At 44.4% G+C, this 21,012-nt stretch overlaps 1 protein-coding gene across 1 annotated transcript; it reads right to left on the minus strand.

Moving 5' to 3' along the window:
• Positions 1–1,048: 1,048 nt before the first annotated feature.
• F2RL1 (F2R like trypsin receptor 1) lies at positions 1,049–17,454 on the minus strand. Its single transcript, XM_003808377.4, has 2 exons — positions 17,152–17,454; positions 1,049–3,683 (listed from the first exon to the last, which is right to left on the minus strand). Exons 1-2 carry the CDS (start codon positions 17,231–17,233, stop codon positions 2,572–2,574), a joined length of 1,194 nt encoding a protein of 397 aa, XP_003808425.2. The 5' UTR covers positions 17,234–17,454; the 3' UTR covers positions 1,049–2,571.
• Between the last annotated feature and the right edge of the window lie 3,558 nt (positions 17,455–21,012).

The following is a 21,012-nucleotide window of genomic DNA, read 5'->3' on the forward strand; positions in this document are numbered from 1 at the left end:
TAACACAACAATAACTTTTTTTTTCCCAATCAGATTGGGAAACCAAAGATTGATAGCATGGAATGTGGATGAGCATTTCAGGAAACAGGTGCAAATATACCATTTTGGTAGAAATATACGTTACTGAAGACAATTTGGCAAGACTTATCAAAACCTAAAATGAGCATCTAACTTTTGAGCTGGCCATTCTACTTCTAGAAACTTATCCTCAAAAAATACGCTCACAGATGTCTGTATACAGATATTTGATACAGCACTGTTTTTTTTTGTAGAAAACAAAAATGGAATATTTATGCACAACTCAAAAGAAACACTACGCATATAAGGTAAGAGATTAAATATAAACACGGCAAGTTCCATCCCATTCCTATTTCTCCAAGGCCGCATGACCAAATGGAATCTTGAAGAGAACACCTAGATAACAGAGGACCTGTCACGACTCTGGACTTCTGGATGCAGCACTGTTTTAAAAATCAAAAAAAGAAGGGTTGGGGGATGACAACCTAAGGAGCCGTTGGTAGGGAAATAATTAAATACATCACAATATACCCAAAATGTTAAATAGCCTGTATCCTTGAAAAGTGGTCAACCTACAGATGCAGGTATAGAAAGAATTCTAAAACTTTTTTTTTTTTTTTTGAGACAGAGTTTCGCTCCTGTTGCCCAGGCTGGAGTGCAATGGCACGATCTCGGCTCACCGTAACCTCCGCCTCCCGGGTTCACGCGATTCTCCTGCCTCAGCCTCCCGAGTAGCTGGGATTACAGGCGTCTGCCACCACGCCCAGCTAATTTTCGTATTTTCAATAGAGACAGGCTCTTGCCATGTTGGCCAGGCTGGTCTTGAACTCCTGACCTCGGGTGATCCACCCACCTCGGCCTCCCAAAGTGCTGGGATTACACGCGTGTGCCACTGCGCCCGGCCTCTGAAACATTTTTAAATGAAAAACCGTTGTCACAGAGTTTGGTGTGAGTGTCCACTTTTAGAGGGGTGAAGCTGTTGCCTGCCTTCTCTCACTCCTCCCCTCAAAACAAACGCACAACTCACAAATAAGTTGTAAAAAAAATTTTGTTATTTATAAATCAATTACACAATAAAATAATTATTTTTAAAAGTCACAAATACAATCGTTGTATAAAGTCATTTTGGCATCAAGTATCTCTTAAGTATGTTGCAAACTATTTTCCAAAGAGATGTGGTCCAAACCCTCTGAAGGCTTTATAATTTTGTATTAGATAACAAGTGAACAAAACTGACAATAAATACTCCAACAATTATTTTTTAAAATACTAAGTGGCAAATGCTATTCTAAGTGGCAAAACAATCTATTACTCAGACTACCTGAAAATTTCACTGAAGTCATCAAAAGTTATACAAAATTTGTATTTACATGTTTAAAATCCTGATTGTATTTTTCTTTAATAATAATACATACAAAAACTCAGAGGGTTAATAAAGAAATAATTCAAAGTCCTAATAAGTCAACAAACAGATTTCATTATAAGCTGAACATAAAAGAGACACCATTGTTTGCTTCTCTTTTCAAAAATTATCACGGCACTTTGTCAAATGGAAGCAGCATTCAGAACAATGGTTCTCAAATCTCTGTGTGCATAAACACCATGCAGGTTTGTACCACACAGATTCCTGGGCCCTGTTCCCAGTCTGAGCTCTCATTATTGAATCTGAGGAATCTGCATTTTGAACAAGATTCACGACTATTTTATTTTATTTTATCACCCAAGCTGGAGTGCAGTGGTGCAATCTCAGCTCACTGCAACCTCTGCCTCCTGAGTTAAAGTGATACTCAATTCTTGTGCCTCAGCCTCCTGAGTAACTGGGATTACAAACGTGCACCACACACCTGGTTAACTTTTGTATTTTTAGTAGAGATGAGGTTTCGCCATGATGGCCAGGCTGGTCTCGAACTCCTGACCTCAAGTGATCTGCCTGCCTCGGCCTCCCAAAGTGCTGGGATTACAGGTATGAGGCACCGCACCCAGCCAAGATCCATGATTTTGATGAAGTGGTACAAGAACCTCACTCACTGGACATTGAAATTCTACTGTCCAATCCCAACTCACTGCTGTTGATTGGAAACCTGATTCTGGCAGCTCATTTATCTTGGTTTCCTCATTTGTAAGGTCGTTCAGTTGGACTGATATCTCTGAGGGCCTTGAAGCCCTAACAAGTCTATCATGATCCCAGATGTAAAAAATATATATATATATATATGTGTATATATATAATTTCAGCTGAGAAGTGAGTCTTCACACCAAGTCTACTTTTTGCAAGTTACTGGGTTTCTGTCTTCACCATCTTCTGAAAAGTCTGCTTCTGTTGGTTCAGTTTCTGGGGTCATCTGAGTAGAGAGATTCTGAAACAGACACTGATGTTAATTTGGGGGACTACTTTTCTCATGCAAACAGGGGAGCTCCTAGCAATCCTGAGAGGTGCTGCATCCACATGGTATGTGGTGAGACCTTTTTGATTAGGAAATAACAGACACTCCTCATAACATTAAACAGGTTTCACATCCTACTGTGCAATTCCCATCTGAGGACCTGGAAAACTCAATAGGAGGTCTTAACAGTGGTTGAACTTGAAGAGTAAGAGCTGGATTTCCTGGAGTGTTTCTTTGAGGTGAGGGATACTTGCATCTGCTTTACAGTGCGGACACTTCGGCAAAGGAGAGCGTTCTTTGCATGATCCCTGAAATCATGTGAAACAAAGTAATAGACAAAGGGGTCGATGCAGCTGTTAAGGGTAGAGAGGCAGAGGGCTACAATGTACAGGGCATAGACATGGCTCTGGCCCCGGCTCTTAATCAGAAAATAATGCACCACAAGCAGAAGGTTACTAGGAGTGAAGCAGATCAGGTACATGGCCAGGACAGTGACAATGAGTTTGATGGCCCTCTTCCTTTTCTTCTCTGAGTTTTCATCCATGGCAGAAGATCGCAGCATTCTGATCATCAGCACATAGGCAGAGGCTGTGAGGAAGGCTGGGAACAGAAAGACCCCAATGGCCAGAGAGAGGAAGTAATTGAACATGTCTCCCACCAAGAGCTGCTCAGGCAAAACATCATGACAGGTCGTGATGTTCAGGGCAGGAATGAAGATGGTCTGCTTCACGACATACAAAGGGATGGTGACCAGCAGAATCAGCAGCCATATTGCCAGGGAGATGCCAATGGCAATGTTTGCCTTCTTCCTGGAGTGCCCCATGGGGTTCACGATGACCCAATACCTCTGCACACTGAGGCAGGCCATGAAGAGAATGGAACAGTACATGTTGCCATAGAAAAAGCCAATAAGCACATTACAAAGAGCTTCCCCATAAATCCAGTTGTTGCCATGTATGTGATAGGCAATCTTCAAGGGGAACCAGATGACAGAGAGGAGGTCAGCCAAGGCCAGATTGGCCATGTAAATCACAGCAGGGTGCTTCTTCTTAGTTCGGAAAAGAAAGACCCACAGGGCCATGCCGTTACTTGGCAAACCCACCACAAACACAATTGTGTAGACAATTGGAAGGAAGACAGTGGTCAGTTTTCCAGTGAGGACAGATGCAGAAAACTCATCCACAGAAAAGACTGTTTCAACTGTAACTCCTTTTCCAGTGACGTGGGATGTGCCATCAACCTTACCAATAAGGCTTCTTCCTTTAGAGGATCTATTGGTTCCTGTACAAGAAAGGAAGACAAGGGTCATTACAGAAATAAATGTTTCAGCAGTAACACTGGTTTGTTCAAATGAAAGTACATTCATTTATTCATTTTTTAATTTATGAGACAGGGTCTCGCTGTCACCCAGGCTGGAGCGTAGTGGAGCGATCATAACGCACCGCAGCCTCAAACTTTTGGGCTCAAGCAATCCTCCTAAATAGCCAGGCCACAGGCACACACCATCACACCCAGCTAATTTTTTACTTTTTGTAGAGATAGGATCTCACTATGTTGCCCAGGCTGTTCTCAAACTCCTGGCCTTAAGATTCTCCTGCCTCAGCCTCCCAAAGTGGTGAGATACAAGTGTGAGCCACTGAGCCCAGCCTCAAATGAAAGTACTTTAGATGAAAACAGAAATATACTATTAGAGGATTACACAAAATGCTTATAGGGGCTTTTCTTTGTGTAATGAGATTATTGGGATTTCTATTGTCTGGTTTAGTTTGGTTTTATGGGTTTTTTTCTTACAGTGAGTAGTTTTATATCGGGGAGTTGTAAGGAGTTGTGGGATGCATGTGGAGCATCGATTTCTAGGAATATAAAGAAGACTAACAATATTTCAATTTATTTTTACAAACTGTCCACACTCATTAGTCCCCAGGTATTCTTTTTGTTTTACTTATTATTATTATTTTTTTTAGAGATGGGGTCTTGCTATGTTGACTAAGCTGGTCTCGAACTCCTGGCTTCAAGTGATCCTCCCATCTTGGCCTCCCAAAGTGCTGGAATTACAGGCGTGAGACATCACGCCCAGCTCTAGCTATTCTTATCACATGACCAACAACAGTCCTTTGATTTATCAATTAGTAAAATTTGGTTTGGCTGGGCGTGGTGGCTTATGCGTGTAATCTCAGCACTTTGGGAGGCTAAGGCAGGTGGATCACCTGAGGTCAGGAGTTTCAGACCAGCCTGGCTAACATGGCGAAACCCTGACTCTGTTAAAAATACAAAAATTAGCCAGGCGCAGGCGCCTGTAATCCCAGCTACTTGGGAGGCTGAGGCAGAAGAATCGCTTGAACCCCGGAAGTGGAGGTTGCAGTGATCCAAGATCATGCCACTGCACTTCAGCCTGGGTGACAGAGCGAGACTCAGTCAAAAAAAAAAAAAAAAAAAAAAAAAAATCAGTTTAGGAATGTGCAGTAATTCCTTTCCAAATTCTCAAGTGTGTAAAATAGCGATCCCCATCCTGACACCAGTTTTCTAATTTCTCACTTCATAATGGCCTTCTATCCCACTCTAGCCCTGAGCTAGGATCCTTCCTGGCCTATTCAATTCATCATACCCTATTCAGAGCTTGCCACAGGGAGATTCCAGGACCACAAAGGACATTCCCTTTTCACCCACAACGATAGCCTCAACAATGGCAGGGATTTTCCCTGCTCACGTGCTGGTTTCCTGGAGAACGTCCCATGGAGGCCAGCTGGCAGGGAAACCGTCTGGCCTGGATAGGTGGCTGTACTGATGACAGACTTTCACGCATGTAGCATGACAAGCTAACTTATTATCCCTCTCTTATATTATGAAGTTGACCTTAAAAACCACAAAGAAATGAATGGCATGTCCTCCCTACATTCTGCCCCTAAGTATTCATGAACCTGCAGGAGTAAGTAAGGACAATATAAGGATACCGAAGAATTTTACTCTAATTCTGGGGAAAAGTAGGCCTCACCAAGCAGAGAAGACAGGGCAATACTTGCACTGCCGTATACCAGGGGGATATTAAACCTACTCATGCTCTTATCTCATAATGTTATGCTTGGTCATCATTTTTCCACTAGAAGCTTTACACTAATGTTCCGCAGAATTTTTCACATCTTAATGCTTCCCTGTTTGGGATGCTAGCCTGGGTGGAGTGTTGGGGGATGTAGAGATCAATATTTCACTTTTCACTTAGTGTAGTGGGTTGAAAGGTGGTGCCCCCAAAAGAGAAGTCTATGTCCTAATCCCCAGACTCTGTGAACATTATTTAGCAAAAAGGTCTTTGCAGATAGAATTAAGGATCCTAAGATAAGAAGATCTCCCTGGGTTATCCAGGCGGGCCCTAAATCCAATGACAAGTGTCCTTTCTAAGATAAAGGCAGAGGCCTGGCGTGGTGTCTCACACCTGTAATCCCAGCACTTTGGGAGGCTGAGGTGGGTGGATCACGAGGTCAGAAGTTCAAGACAAGCCTGGCCAACATAGTGAAACCCTGTCTCTACTAAAAATACAAAAATTAGCCAGGCGTGGTGGCAGGCGCCTGTAGTTCTAGCTACTTGGGAGGCTGAGGCAGGAGAATTGCTTGAACCTGGGAGGCGGAGGTTGCAGTGAGCCAAGATTGAGCCACTGCACTCCAGCCTGGGCGACAGATTAAAGTCTGTATCAAACAACAAAACAGAGAGAAAAGCAGAAAGAGATCTGCAACATGCAGAAAAGGAGAAGCCAGAGGAGTGAGTGACATGAGAATGGAGGCAGAGATTGGAGTCACATCAAGGAACAGGCCAAGAATGCCAAGAAATGCCAGCAGCCACTGCAAGCTGGAAAAGGCAAGGAATGGACTCTCCCTTAGAGCTTTTGGAGGGCTTGTGGCCCCAATTCCTTGATTTCAGACTTCTGGTCTCCAGAACTGACAGAATAAATGTGTTGTTTTACATCATCAGTTTATGGCAATTTGTTATGGTAGCCACAAGAAACTAATATGCCTAGGATAGTCCTATTTCTAGTGGTTCTATTTTTTTAATATAATTCTTCAAAAAGAACATATGTTGTTTTTAAATTTAAAAAAAAATTCCTACATATTACAGTGTTCTTCAAATATTTGACCATAACCCCTAAGAACCATATTCCACATAGTAACCCAGTTCCCAATACACATATCCATGGTGGAAAAAAGTTTCACAAAATAATAATTATTCTTATTACATAGGGTGCACTGATACTTTCTATTGTATTCTATTCCATTATTATAAAAAGCCAGTTATTATTCTTTAACACTGATTTCACAGGCCGCTTAACTTAGAATGACAACGTATGTAACAACTAGAAAGTAACACACTGGAAATTAATTTGGTGTTGGATTCAGTGCTTGATTAGTGTTATAGACTGAGCAACTGGTGCAGTTATTGTGGAATTTATCCAACATCAAATTAATGGAAATGAAGGGGGCAAAGTGTTAAACAACACCACAAATGTAGTCAGTAAAATCGAGACTCTGGGAACTGCTACAGGATAAAGGACCTGTTTTTTACAAAATATAAATTATAAGGCAAAAAATAAGAAAGAGGGCCAGGCACAGTGCCTCATGCCTTCAATACCCAGCACTTTGAGAGGCCAAAGCAGGAGGATTGATTGAGACCAGGAGTTCAAGACCAGCCTGGGCAACATAGCAAAATGCCATCTCTTCAAAAAAAAAAAAAAAAAAAAAAAAAAAAAGAAGAAGAAGAAAAAAGGAAAAAAAAAGGTGTGGAGGTGAAATTTATAGAGTAGAAGATTTAAAAGACATATCAGTCATATAATGTGTGTACCTTGTTTCAATCCTGATTCAAACAAACCATAAAAATAACTTGTTTTTTTTTTTTGAGATGGAGTCTTACTCTGTCGCCCAGGCTGGAGTGCAGTGGTGCGATCTTGGTTCACTGCAACCTCCGTCTCCCAGGTTCAAGCAATTCTCCTGCCTCAGCTTCCCAAGGAGCTGGGATTACAGGTGCACACCACTACATCCAGCTAATTTTTGTATTTTTAGTAGAGATGGGGTTTCACCATGTTGGTCAAGCTGGTCTCGAACTCCTGATCTCAAGTGATCTGCCCACCTGAGCCTCCCAAAGTGCTGGAATTACAGGCATGAGCCACTGTACCTGGCCTAAAATAACATTTATAAGACAATTAGAAATTTGAACACAAAGCCAGGCACGGTTGTTCATGCCTATAATCCCAGTGCTTTGCGAGGCTGATGTGGAAGGATTGCTTGAGGCCAAGAGTTTGAGACCAGCCTGGCCAACATAGCAAGACCCTGTCTCTACAAAAAATAAAAATAAAAAAAAATTAGCCAGGCATGGTGGCGCACACCTGTAGTCCTGGATACTTGGAAAGTTGAAACAGGAAGATCACTTGAGACCAGGAGTTCAATGATTCAGTGAGATTGTGCCACTGCACTCCACTCTGGGTGACAGAGTGAGGCCCCTGTCTCTATATATAAAAAAAAAAAAAAGAAAGAAATTTGAATACTGACTGAATATTTGATTATATTAAAAATTAATGTTAGTAGATACTATAATGGCATTATGTTTATATTTGAAAAAGAAATCCCTCATACTTTATTAATACATTCTAAAATACTTTAGGATGAAATTATATCTGAGATTTATTTCACAACCACAGGAATTGAAACTCTCAGACACTGCTGGTAGGAATACAAACTGGTGCACGGCTGGGCAGAGTAGCTCACACCTCTAATCCCAGCACTATGGGAGGCCGAGGTGGGTGGATCACCTGAGGTCAGGAGTTTGAGACCAGCCTGGCCAACATGGTGAAACCCCATCTGTACTAAAAATACAAAAATTAGCCAGGCGTGGTGGCATACACCTATAATCCCAGCAACTTGGGAGGGTGAGACAGGAGAATCATTTGAAGCGGGAGGCACAGGTTGCAATGAGCCAAGATCACGCCATTGCACTCCAGCCTGGGCGACAGAGTGAAACCATGTCTATTTAAAATAAATAAAATAAAATAAAAGGTACAGTTATTGTGGGAAATTATCTGGCAGTTCCTCAAATGGTTAAAGAGTTCCTATATGGCTGGACGCAGTGGCTCACGCCTGTAATCCCAGCAATTTGGGAGGCTGAGGCAGGCAGATCACGAGGTCAGGGTTTTGAGCCCACCTGGCTAACATGGTGAAACCCCATCTCTACTAGAAATACAAAAATTAGCTGGGTGTGGTGGCACACGCCTATAGTCCCAGCTACTCGGGAAGCTGAGACAGGAGAATCATTTGAACTTGGGAGGCGGAGGTTGCAGTGAGCCTAGACTGTGCCATTGCACTCTGGGCAACAGAGCATGACTCCGTCTCAAAAAAAAAAAAAAAAAAAAAAGAGTTACTATATGACCCAGTAGCTCCACTCCTAGGTATGCAGGAGTCCACACAAAAACCCGTACACAAATGTTCATAGCAGCATTATTTGTTTTTGTTTTGAGACGGAGTCTCGCTCTGTCGCGCAGGCTGGAGTGCAGTGGCGCAATCTTGGCTCACCGCAAGCTCCGCCTCCCGGGTTCACGCCATTCTCCTGCCTCAGCCTCCCCAGTAGCTGGGACTACAGGCGCCCGCCACTACGCCCAGATAATTTTTTTTTTTTTTTTTTTTTTTTTTTTAGTAGAGACGGGGTTTCACAGTGTTAGCCAGGATGGTCTCCATCTCCTGACCTTGTGATCCGCCCACCTCGGCCTCCCAAAGTGCTGGGATTACAGGCGTGAGCCACCACGCCCAGCCATAGCAGCATTATAATACAGCACTGTGCCCAGCCCACAGTCAACAAGTGGGCTGGGCACAGTGGTGCTCACCTGTAATCCTATCACTTTGGGAGGATGAGATGGGAGAAGTGCTTGAGGCCAGGAATTTGAGACAAGCCTGGGCAACAGAGCAGGACCCCATCTCTACAAACATTTTAAAAAATTAGCCAGGCATAGTGGTGCACACTTGTAGTCCCAGCTACTAGGAAGGCTGAGGCAGGAGGACAGCTTGAACCTAGGAGGTCAGAGATTACACCACTGCACTCCAGCCTGGGCAACAGAGCAGGACCCTGTCTCAAAAAAAGAAAAAAAAAGTGGAAACAATCCAAATGTCCATCAACAATTGAAAAGAAATAAAAAGCAGCATATCCATACAATGGAATATTATTTGGCTGTTTTCAAAAATCAAGTACTTGGGAGGCTGAGGCAGGCAGATCACCTGAGGTCAGGAGCTCAAGACCAGCCTGGCCAACATGGTGAAACCCCGCCTCTACTAAAAATACAAAAATTAGCCAGAGGTGGTGGTATGGGCCCACAGTCCCAGCTACTCAGGAGGCTGAGGCAGGAGAATCACTTGAAACCAGAGGCAAAGGTTGCAGAGATTGCACCACTGCCCTCCAGCCTGGGTGACAGAGCAAGACTCTGTCTCAAAAAAAAAAAAAAAGTACTGATACATAGATACATGGATGAATCTCCAAAAGATTATGCTAAGTGAAAGAAGCCAGTCACAGAGGACAACACATTATCCCATTTCTATCAAATGTCTACAATAGGAAAATCCATAAATAGAAAGTAGATTAGTGTTTGCCAAGGGCTAAGACCAGAAGATTGGTGAATGACAGCTAAAGTGTTTCTTCCAGGGTAATAAAAATGTTCTAAAATTGTGGTAATGGTTGAGTAATTCTATGAATATCCTAAAAGCCACTAAATTGTACAGTTTAAAGGGGTGAATTGTATGGTGTGCAAATTATCTGATATGGAATTCTTGGTAAAGCTGTTAAAAAAAAAAACAGGCTTGGCATCATAGGAAAGGGAAAAAAACAGAAAAGAAATAACAGGGAAGAGGGGTGGGAGGTGGGTTTGGGAATAGATGAAACAAGATTAGCCAACAGTTAATAATTATTGAATTTGAGTGGTGGGTACACTTAATTCACTATAATAGTATATTTGTATAAGATTAAAATTCTCCATAAAAATAAGCATGTACCAAGTCAGGAAAGCTCACATAAAGAGTGCTCAAAATCTGTTTTAAATAAGAATGCTAAAATAAAGACCAAAAAAGGAGCAAGGAATGGCAATATAACAATTTTTTTTTTAAAAGGAACTTTTTCTTAGAATATTTCAACACATAACCTTTAATGGTCTCCATCAAAACTATTGTTGGTATTAACTGTTCTATAACACTGGTAAATGTCAAGATGCTATTCGAAGGTCCCTGAAGCCCTTTCAGCCCAGTGCATTGGCTCTGACTCTGTACAGGGTCCTTACCACTCACCAAAACTCACAGAGCTTGTCTAGAGAACCGATGCTATCCCAGCTCCCAATTGTCAACCAGGTAAAATCATTTCTATTTCACAGAGTTGAGGAGAGACTAAATGCACAAATGAAGTTTAAACACAAATAAAGTGCCTGGCTACAATTACATTCCCATTTCTAGGGCTGTAATAAACAATTATTGCCCAAGTGTGTGAAAATACACACTCACAGATGCTCAAGGCAGCATCCCCCACTCAGTTACAGACAAACAGCTCCTTATTTCTATTCCTAACTTAGCATGTCCCTGACGTAGTCCCTACCACTAAGGGTAGACAATATACTAGCCAATAATATTGAAATGGAAAGACAGCCAGAATATACAGTCAATTGAAAAAAGAAACTGGCCAGGCATGGTGGCTCACACCTGTAATCCCAGCACTTTGGGAGGCCGAGGCAGGTGGATCCTGAGATCAAGAGATCGAGACCATCCTGACCAACATGGTGAAACCCAATCTCTACTAAAAAAATACAAAAATTAGCTAAGTGTAGTGCACGCGCCTGTAGTCCCAGCTACTCCAGAGGCTGAGGCAGGAGAATTGCTTGAACCTAGAAGGCAGAGGTTGCAGTGAGCCGAGATCATGCCACTGCACTTCAGCCTGGCAACAGAGCGAGACTCTGTCTCAAAAAAAAAAAAAAAAAAAAAATTATAAAGTACAATTTGCAAAATCTGAAGTCTAGAAGGATATCCACCAAACAATAAAAAGTGGCTGGCTCTGTGGAGTAGAATAGCTGGGGACAAGAGAACTTTTCTTTTTATTTTACACCTCTCTATATTATTTGAATTTTGTATCTCAAAGGAATATAAATTGATATAATATTTTTGGTGGGTAATTTGGCAAAACATATCAAAATTTTAAATGTATTTGCCATATGACCTAGCAATTTACTTCTAGGAATTTGCCCTGCACCTACCAGCTAAAGTGCACAAAGCTATTTTATGTACTAGAATATTCACTGGAACATTGTTTAGCATGGTAAAACAATGTTAATTTCAACATCTATCAAAAAGGGGAGTAGTTCAGGCCCTGGCAGGGTGGCTCACGCCTGTAAAGCCAGCACTTTGGGAGGCTAAGGCGGGTGGATCATGAGATCAGGAGTTTGAGATCAGCGTGGCCAACATGGTGAAACCCCGTCTCTACTAAAAATACAAAAATTAGCTGGGTGTGGTGGCGGGCACCTGTAATCCCAGCTACTTGGGAGGCTGAACCTGGGAGGCTTGAACCTGGGAGGCGGAGGTTGCAGTGAGCTGAGATCACACCACTGCACTCCAGCCTGGGTGACAGAGCAAGACTTCATCTGGGGTTCGGGGATGGGCGGGAAGAGGGGAGTAGTTCAGGCCAGGCATAGTGGCAACCTAGCCATAGCCCCATCTACTTGGGAGCTCCGTCTAAAAAAAAATTAGCTGGGGGTGAGCTATGATCCTGCCACTGCACTCCAGCTTGGGTGACAGCCAGACCCAGTCTCTTTAAAAAAAAAAAAGGCGGGGGGGGAGTGGTGGGGAGGACTAGTTCAATTACCCCCCTATAAAAGTTTGTACAGGGTCGGCGCAGTGGCTCACGCCTGTAATCCCAGCACTTTGGGAGGCCGAGGCGAACGGATCACGAGGTCAGGAGATCGAGACCATCCTGGCTAACACGGTTAAACCCTGTCTCTACTAAAAATACAAAAAATTAGCCGGGCATGGTAGCGGGCGTCTGTAGTCCCAGCTGCTTGGGAGGCTGTGGCAGGAGAATGGCATGAACCCAGGAGGCGGAGCTTGCAGTGAGCTGAGATAGCGCCCCTTCACTCCAGCCTGGGCGACACGGCAAGACTCCGTCTCAAAAAAAAAAAAAAAAAAAAAAAAAAAAGTTTGTACAGATTTTTATAAACTGACTATGAATCGATTAGGTAAAAAAGATAAATAAATCATAGCACAGTATGTACAGTATGGTATGCTCCTTCTATTCCTATAAATCATTTGTGCATAGAGAAGTTGAGCTGATGGCCAGGAACAGTGACTCACACCTATAATCCCAGCACTTTGGGAGGCCAAGGCGGGCGGATCACTTGAGGTCAGAAATTCAAGACCAGCCTGGCCAACATGGCAAAATTCTGGCTTTACTAAAAATGCAAAAATTAGCCGGAGGTGTTGGCGCGCATCTGTAATCCCATCTACTTGAGAGGCTGAGGCAGGAGAATCACTTCAACCTGGAAAGCGCAGGTTGCAGTGAGCTGAGATCACATCACTTCACTCCAGCCTGGGCGACACAGCGAGACTCCATCTCAAAAAAAAAAAAAAAAAAAAAAAAACAACCAACCAACCAAACAAACAAAACCCGAGAAGTTGTGCTGAGATTGGAGACCAGAAAGAATGAGAGATTTTCACTTTTTTTTTTAGACCCTTCTGATTTACACAATTTTGGGAAAATCTGCATGTAAAACTTTTTTTTTTTTTGAGACGGAGTCTCACTCTGTTGCCCCGGCTGGAGTGCAGAGGCACGATCTCGGCTCACTGCAAGCTCGACCTCCCGGGTTCACGCCATTCTCCTGCCTCAGCCTCCCAAGTAGCTGGGACTACAGGCGCCCGCCACCATGCCCGGCTAATTTTTTGTATTTTTAGTAGAGACAGGGTTTCACTATGTTAGCCAGGATGGTCTCGATCTCCTGACCTTGTGATCCACCCGCCTTGACTTCCAAAGTGCTGGGATTACAGGCGTGAGCCACCACGCCTGGCCTAAAACTTTTAATTTAATTTTTATTTTAAGTATACTCCTCTTGTGGCCCAACCTCCCCATCAAACCAAGTGTAAAACAAGCACTTTACTTGCATTAACTCTCTTCCTTTCACCCTCTCTTCTCTATGATCCCCTCACCCCAAATGTCCTTTTTTGCTCCCAATCTTTGGGAGCACAGACTGAAAAATAAAGGTTTCAATTGTGGGGTGCCCCTCCCTAGCTAAACTTTTAGTTCATTTTCACAAGTGTTCTTTCAGAATGAACTGTTTTCTTCAACACTTGCCAAGCTAATAAAACCATAAGAAAGTCAAATACAGATTTACTAAAACATCATCTATCAAGGTTATTTAGTAACTACAAAGCAAGCAAAAGGATCAAATTTAAAGTCCTATCTTCCAGTTCATTGCAGTGTTCTGTCATACTACAAAACTTTGGCCAGGCACGGTGGCTCATGCCTATAATCCCAGCACTTTGGGAGGCTGAGGCAGGTGGATCACTTGAGGTCAGGAGTTCGAGATCAGCCTGGCCAACATGGCGAAACCCCATGTATACCAAAAACACAAAAATTAGTTGGGTGTGGTGGCGTGCGCCTATAGTCCCAGCTACTCCAGAGGCTGAGGCATGAGAATCACTTAAACCTGGGAGGCAGAGGTTGCAGTGAGCCGAGATCGTGCCACTGCACTACAGCCTGGGCAACAGAGTAAGATTCTATCTCGGGGGAAAAAAAAATTGGAAATACCACATGTCTATCAACAAAGGACTAATTTTAAAATTGATGCATCTTTCTGTAACATTTTGGAGTCATTAAAAATGTTGTATATGTATTGACATGATACTGATCTGCTTATATAATCCCATACTTGCACAAACATATTTTCTGTATTTGTGAATACATATTTTGTGCATGGATGTAATAAAGAGTGGGAAAATATATAAGCCAAAATATTAGCGGTGGCTACTTTGGTACTGAAGTTCAGGGTGATTTAATTAAATGTTTCCTTTTTTTATTTTGGCTCATTTTTCCCTAGAGTGATCACATATTGTTTTTATAATTTAAAAAACAATTATAGGTAGGGCGCAGTAGCTCATGCCTGTAATCCCAGCACTTTGGGAGGCTGAAGGTGGGTGGATCACCTGAGGTCAGGAGTTTGAGATCAGCCTGACCAATATGGTGAAACCCTGTCTCTACTAAAAATACAAAAATTAGCTGGGGGTGGCGGTGCATGCCTGTCATCCCAGCTACTCGGGAGGCTGCAGCAGGAGACTTCCTTGAGCCCGGGAGAGGTGGAGGTTGCAATGAGCCAAAATTGCACCACTGCACTCAAGCCTGGGCAACCGAATGAGAGTCAAAAAAAAACAAAAAAACAAAAAAAAACAAAAAACAAAAAAAACAAAAAAAACCCCACCAAACCAATTATAAAGAAAACAGAAGTTCCAGTCTCCAAAAGATAAATGGAATGACCTAGGCCTGTAACATGGTGGAAAAAAATAAGTAAGTGGCAGAGAGAAGCTGACTGAAATGAACACCACATGGACCAGCCAGGGTACTCTGGGCAAGACTCCTCACTTCATTCATTTGCTATTTACTGAGGTCCCATAGGTGATGAGACTATGCTAGACATGATGGAAAGGATGGTAGGGCCCCCTGCCTCTAGGAGTTAACGATGCAGTGAGGACACATATTAAGCATGTTTACGCAAATAATTATCAATTACTATTGTGAGGGGAAAGAGAAGCCCTGATTTCCAAGTGTTTTCCTTGCCTTGCCTCCTCCCCAATTCAGTGTCCTTCACCTGTACCCTGAGAAGGTTGTGATCTTGGCTGAGTTCGTTTCTATGAGGCAGTCTTTTGGAGTGAGGCTTTGGGAAGAAAATCAAACCCCAAATCAGCCCTGCAGCCACCTGAGGGGCACGCAGAAGGACCCGCTAAAAGCGAGTGAGCAAAGACCCACCCTGAGGGCAGAAAAGCTTTGCTAACACTGTATTTCTTATTAAAATCAATTTAGTTTTAAGGTGGGAGGAAAGCTCCATCTGCCTAAATCAATTGTCAGTGTTACTTCACTAACCCTTTGGGAAAGTTACCTTGCAAGGGAATAAAAGTATGGTGGGGGAAGGTTGAGGAACAAGGTGCAATATTAAGTGGCTGTAGTTAACAAGTAACCTGATTTTTCCTTATTGTTAAATCAAGTTCGCCTTATAATCCAGGAATCTCCCAATCCCCCAAGAGGAGTAAACAAGAACAAGACAAATAATTGGGGCATGCTTCCTACAGGGACCTCTGAATCATAAAGATGTTGAATCAGCTATACCAACATGTATTTTTTTAAAGTTTGCACATACTAACCTTTGCTCCTGAATTTTAAGTTCCCAACTTTAAAGGACATAGAGGAGAGGTGTTCATTACAGTTTTCAATACTTCCTGGAACTAAATGCCTTTATTCTGATGCCGATTAATAAAAAAAATATACCAGCGGTGCACAGTTTTCAAGCTTACACCATTAACACCCTTTTCCCTAACTGCAGAGGGAAAAGAATCACATTCTTCCATCTAATTCCAACCCACTGTGACTTGCTCTTTTACTTCGTCTTTATGAAGAGGAGGATAAAAGTGAGAAATGCACATTTCTGAGGGAAATTAAAAGCTCCCTTTGCTACCCAGGCTGCCCCAAACAGAGGGGCCTCGGTTAGGATCACAGTGGCGCGATCGCAGGTCAAACATCCCCCACGGCCACAGCGAGGCCTGCTGGGCCCGGAAGAACACACTCCCAGCAATACAAGTTCGAGCACACCCGGAGCAGCACATCCAAGGAACGCGACGGCCGGGCGCGAGTGCTGCTCTGTTCCCAGGGCAGCCAGCCTCTGGCCTGCAGACCTGGGTGGCAGCCAGTGGCCGCTCCGGGTGGCACACTAGGAAAGTCCCGGAACCCCAGGCCCAGAGGGTCAACTGGTCAAATATGAGGCAGGGTCCAAAAAGTTCCGCTCGTAAATCCTCGTGGCGCCCAACGGAACTGAGCGCTCATTACCACCAGAACCCATCGGGGACCGGCCCTGTCTTTCATACCCCGGGCCTTCCACTGTGGGTGCCAGGAGCAGCGGGACCCGGGTGGGTCTCGAACGCAGGGGGCAGAACCCGAAGAAAGGCTTCCAGCAGTTGGAGAGGGACGCAAAAAACAACCTAGAAGGCTCCCGGGCCGCGGGTTCCCACCCACTCCGCCCTGCCCTGCGCAATCACCTCGCTAACTCCACCGGCCCCGCGGGGCCAGCGGAGGAAGTCTCCGGGGTTGGCGAAAAGCTCTTAATGACTTAGCGTTTACAAAGCAACCAAGCCCGGGGAGGGGACTAGGTCCTCTGCGTACCCTTTAGACACAGCTACTCCTTCCTTCCCTCCCTTTCCCCGAACCCACGCTGGGGCCTGGAGGTGCCCAGCATGACAGCCTCTACGGGAAGTGGGGTCTTTGGGGAAATCTCTGCCTCTGCGCGGCTCCGCTGACTTCAGCTGCTCCCGCATGTCCCACCTGGGTGCCTCCTTGGAGCAGAGACCTCACATCAAAGCCACCAAGGGGAGGCTAAGGGATTCGTAGAGATGGGTGCCGGCAGCAGAACAGCCTTCGCGCACCTGCCCGGATCCCACCGTCTGCCCAGCGTGCCCAGGACCCCAGCTCCTCAGAGATAAGAGCCCTCCTTGGCCAGGTTTCTCACCTTGGATGGTGCCATTGCAGGAGATAGAGGCTGCCAGCAGGATGGCGGCCCCCAGCAGCCACGCCGCGCTGGGGCTCCGCATCCTCCTGGAAGCCCCGACGCCGGGCGCGCGGGGAATCCGCCGCCACCGATTCGAAACTCAGAGCTCCACTGGACGCACCGAGAGAAAGTCAGCCTCTCACCTGCCCCGAATCGGAGCCTCTGCTGCGCGCCTCCCCAGGGCGGGTTAGGTTTCAGGGAAACCGAAGGAGCAGCTGTACTCACCTGCGGGAGGCCACGCCCCGGGACCGGAACGCGCGCCCTGGTCCCGCCCCCGGCCACCTGCCCTGCGCAGCTGCGCCCTCCGCTTCCCGGACTCGCGCCAGGTCCCTTAGACTGCGGGAGCCGCCTGCGGGCGGGGTTGAGCGCATGAGGTGTCTACTTTGGAATGCAAATAGCAGGAGCGCTGGGACCACGGGTTAATCCCTGCCTAGGCTATACCGCGAACTACCTTTAACCTTTACTTACTCCTAGAGAAGCGGGTCGTCGGTCTCCCTTGCCTTTCCTGACTGTGGGAAAGCCACGATCCGAACTCACTGCAATTGTGGTTGGTAACTGATACAGACAGGGCTTCCCGGTGCGGTGGACCCTGCAGGAGGAGGGATGCGTTTTTTATTGTAGAGGCAGGTGGGCAGCTGCGGACATCACGAAAGCGGTGGGGAGCACAAGAGGCGGGGCGGGAAAGAAGACATGGAATGGCTACTTTCAGCGCCAAGTGCCAAAGCTTTAGAGAATTATCTTGCTTAATCCCCATAACAACCAGCGCAATAAGTATGATTATTCTTCCCATTTTACAGACGAGGAAAGTGAGCTTAGAAAGACCAGATAAATTGGCCAGAGTTACACGACTTATAAACACAGTGTATAAATGTTTATCACATTTCAACTCCAGTATAAGATTATCACTGTCTTCTATTCATCGCTGCACTATAAATGCGTCCACCAGGGCTCCTCTGCATTGGGATCCCATAGGCTAAATAAATACAAAAGCAGATAGAAGGGGTGGGAGAAGAGAAGTGTGGGGTTGGGGATGAGTGCATGAGGGTTGGCATCATATTGGTAATGTCTTACTTTTTGTTTTTGAGACGGAGTCTCGCTCTGTCTCCCAGGCTGGAGTGCAGGGGTGTGATCTCGGCTCACTGCAAACTTCGCCTCCTGGGTTCAAGCAATTCTCTGGCCGCAGCCTCCCGAGTAGCTGGAGTTACAGGCGTGCACCACCACATCTGGCTAATTTTTGTATTTTTAGTAGAGGCGGGGGTTTCACCATGTTGGTCAGGCTAGTCTCGAACTCCTGACCTCGTGATCAGCCCACCTCCGCCTCCCAAAGTGCTGCGATTACAGGCGTGAGCCACCGCGCCCAGCATGTCTTACTTTTTATTTGCTTTTTAAAAGATTGAATAAAACAAAGTCTACTGTTACCCATTTAAACTACTGGTACCAGAAGAGCACAGAAGAGAGACATAGGTATTTTCAAATATTTAAAGGATTCGCTTGTAGAAGAGGATTTAGATGTGTTTTGAGTTGCTCCAGAGAGCAAAAATTGGTGGAAGCCACAGTGGGGTTTAATTTCAGCTAAATGTATAAAGAAATTTTCTCTATTTTTTATTTTAATTTCTATTAGAAAATAGAAGTGGGGTCTCCCTATCTTGTCCAGTCTGGTCTGGAACTCCTGGCTTCATGTGATCCTCCCCACTCAGCCTCCCAAAGTGCTGGGATTACAGGAATGAGCCACCACACCCGGACAGGCTTCTCCCCTTGTTGACATCTGTGTGATCCCAAGTTTACTTATCCTCTCTAAACTTTATTATAATATATATATATACACACACACATGTGGTTTAAAGGTTTATAGGTGTCTGAGGTTTAAAGGTGTCTGAGGATAAAATAGTGACTAGTGACTGGGTTTGATACATGGTAGAAGCTCAATAAATATTTTTTGTTTATTTCCTTTCTCTGAGGAGTCTTCATACTCCACCTGCACCCCTGCTCTCACCTCAGCCCATGCCCACTTTTCCTCCCAGGAAAAGCTGACTTCTAGAAGCAGAACAGGAACCTTTGACATCCTGAACAGCGGACAGCTCTCCTGATAGGGATCAGGCCATTCCTGAAGGTCCCTCCCCAGGGGAGATAACTGATTCCTAAGATGTCCCTTCAAACTTTTCAAGCATCCATTTCCTCATCTGTAGCTTATTAATATTAAATCTATCATCTGGGAATGATACTAGTACCTCTCTCGTAGAGTGGTTGTGAGGATTCACTTTGCTAAATGTCCATAAAGCACTTCTTAGTACTGTTTCTGGTATATAGTAAGCACCTAAGAAATGGGAACTGCTATAGAATGACTGCCTTTAAGGTGGAATCTTCCTCTTTCAGAGAACAATAAATACATCAGGGTCCAGCTGCTTTCAATTTAAATTTTCACTGTATTTTATGGGAATATGCCTTGAATCATCACAATTTCCAATAAAAGACTTTATTGAACAATGCTATGAGTTAATTATCTCAAAAATGTGGTTTCTTCCCCCAGCCTGACTAAATGAACTAAACTCACTTGAGTCAGTTTGCAGGTGTTTTTCTGTAATTTTGGGAGTATAGTATTTGTTTTTCAGGTGTTGATGACTCCTTCGCCCTGAAGGGATTGGAGTATTGTATCGCTGTGTGGAACAGTACAAAGAAATGACCACAGGCAACTAGACTGCCTGGCTTCCAGAGATTAGGAACCTTCTGCAATCTTCCACCACCTACAATTCCAAAGAGGAGTTTAGACATTGAGGGAAAAGGTATTTCATTCAAATAATTTGTCAAACTCTTCCTGGAGAAACAAAGTCCCCAAGTTACTGGGTCCTAATCAAATATAGTTGGAGAAAGTTACACTCATTTATTCACTGATTCATTGAGCACTCACTCTGGACAAGGTTAGTAATGAAATCCACATGGTAAGTCCTATGGTCCTCTTTCAGTCCTTTCTCAGTTACTCAGCCTAGCTGTAGAATTGGACACGATTGATTTCTCCCTCTTTCTGGAATGCTCTATTCACTTGGCTTCCAGGTCCACTCTTCTCTTGATTCTCCATCCGTTGCATTAGCAACTCAGAAGTGGGTTCTTTGCTAGTTCCCACCTACCCTCCTGACCACTATATTCTGGAGTGAGTGCCCCTAGCTTAGTCTTTGGACTTCTTTTCTTTTCTTTTCTTTTCTTTCTTTCTTTTTTTTTTTTTTTTTTGAGACAGGATTTTACTCTGCTGCCCAGGCTGGAGTGCAGTGGCACGATCATGGCTCACTGCAGCCTCAACCTCCCAGGCTTAAGCAATCCTCTCACCTCAGGCCCTGAGTAGCTGGGACTACAGGCACACACCACCAGGCCGGGCTAATACTTTTTTATTTCTTGTAGAGACAGGGTCTCACTATGTTGCCCAGGCTGGTCTTGAACACCTGGGCTCAAGCAATCCTCCCACCTTGGCTTCCCAAATTGTTGGGATTACAGGCATGAGCCACTACGCCCAGCAGACTTCTTTTCTTCTCAAAGTATACACTCATTCCTTTGGTGACCTCATTCACTCCCATGGTTTTAAATACGATCTATATGTTGACAGCTCCCAAATTTCTATTTCTACTCCTGATTTCCCCAATCCAGACATATAGCATATTCATCTAGCTATTCAAAATCCCCCCTTGGATGTTTCTACAGGCATATCAAGCCTAAATCCAAAACTAAATTCCTGATTCATTACACCTCCACTGCCCTTTTCACAGTCTTCCCCCTCTCCTTAAATTACAACTCCATCCTTCCAATTGCTCAAATCAAGTCTTGGAGTCAGGCTGG

Source organism: Pan paniscus, chromosome 4, assembly GCF_029289425.2.
Source record: "Pan paniscus chromosome 4, NHGRI_mPanPan1-v2.0_pri, whole genome shotgun sequence".
NCBI lineage: Eukaryota > Metazoa > Chordata > Mammalia > Primates > Hominidae > Pan > Pan paniscus.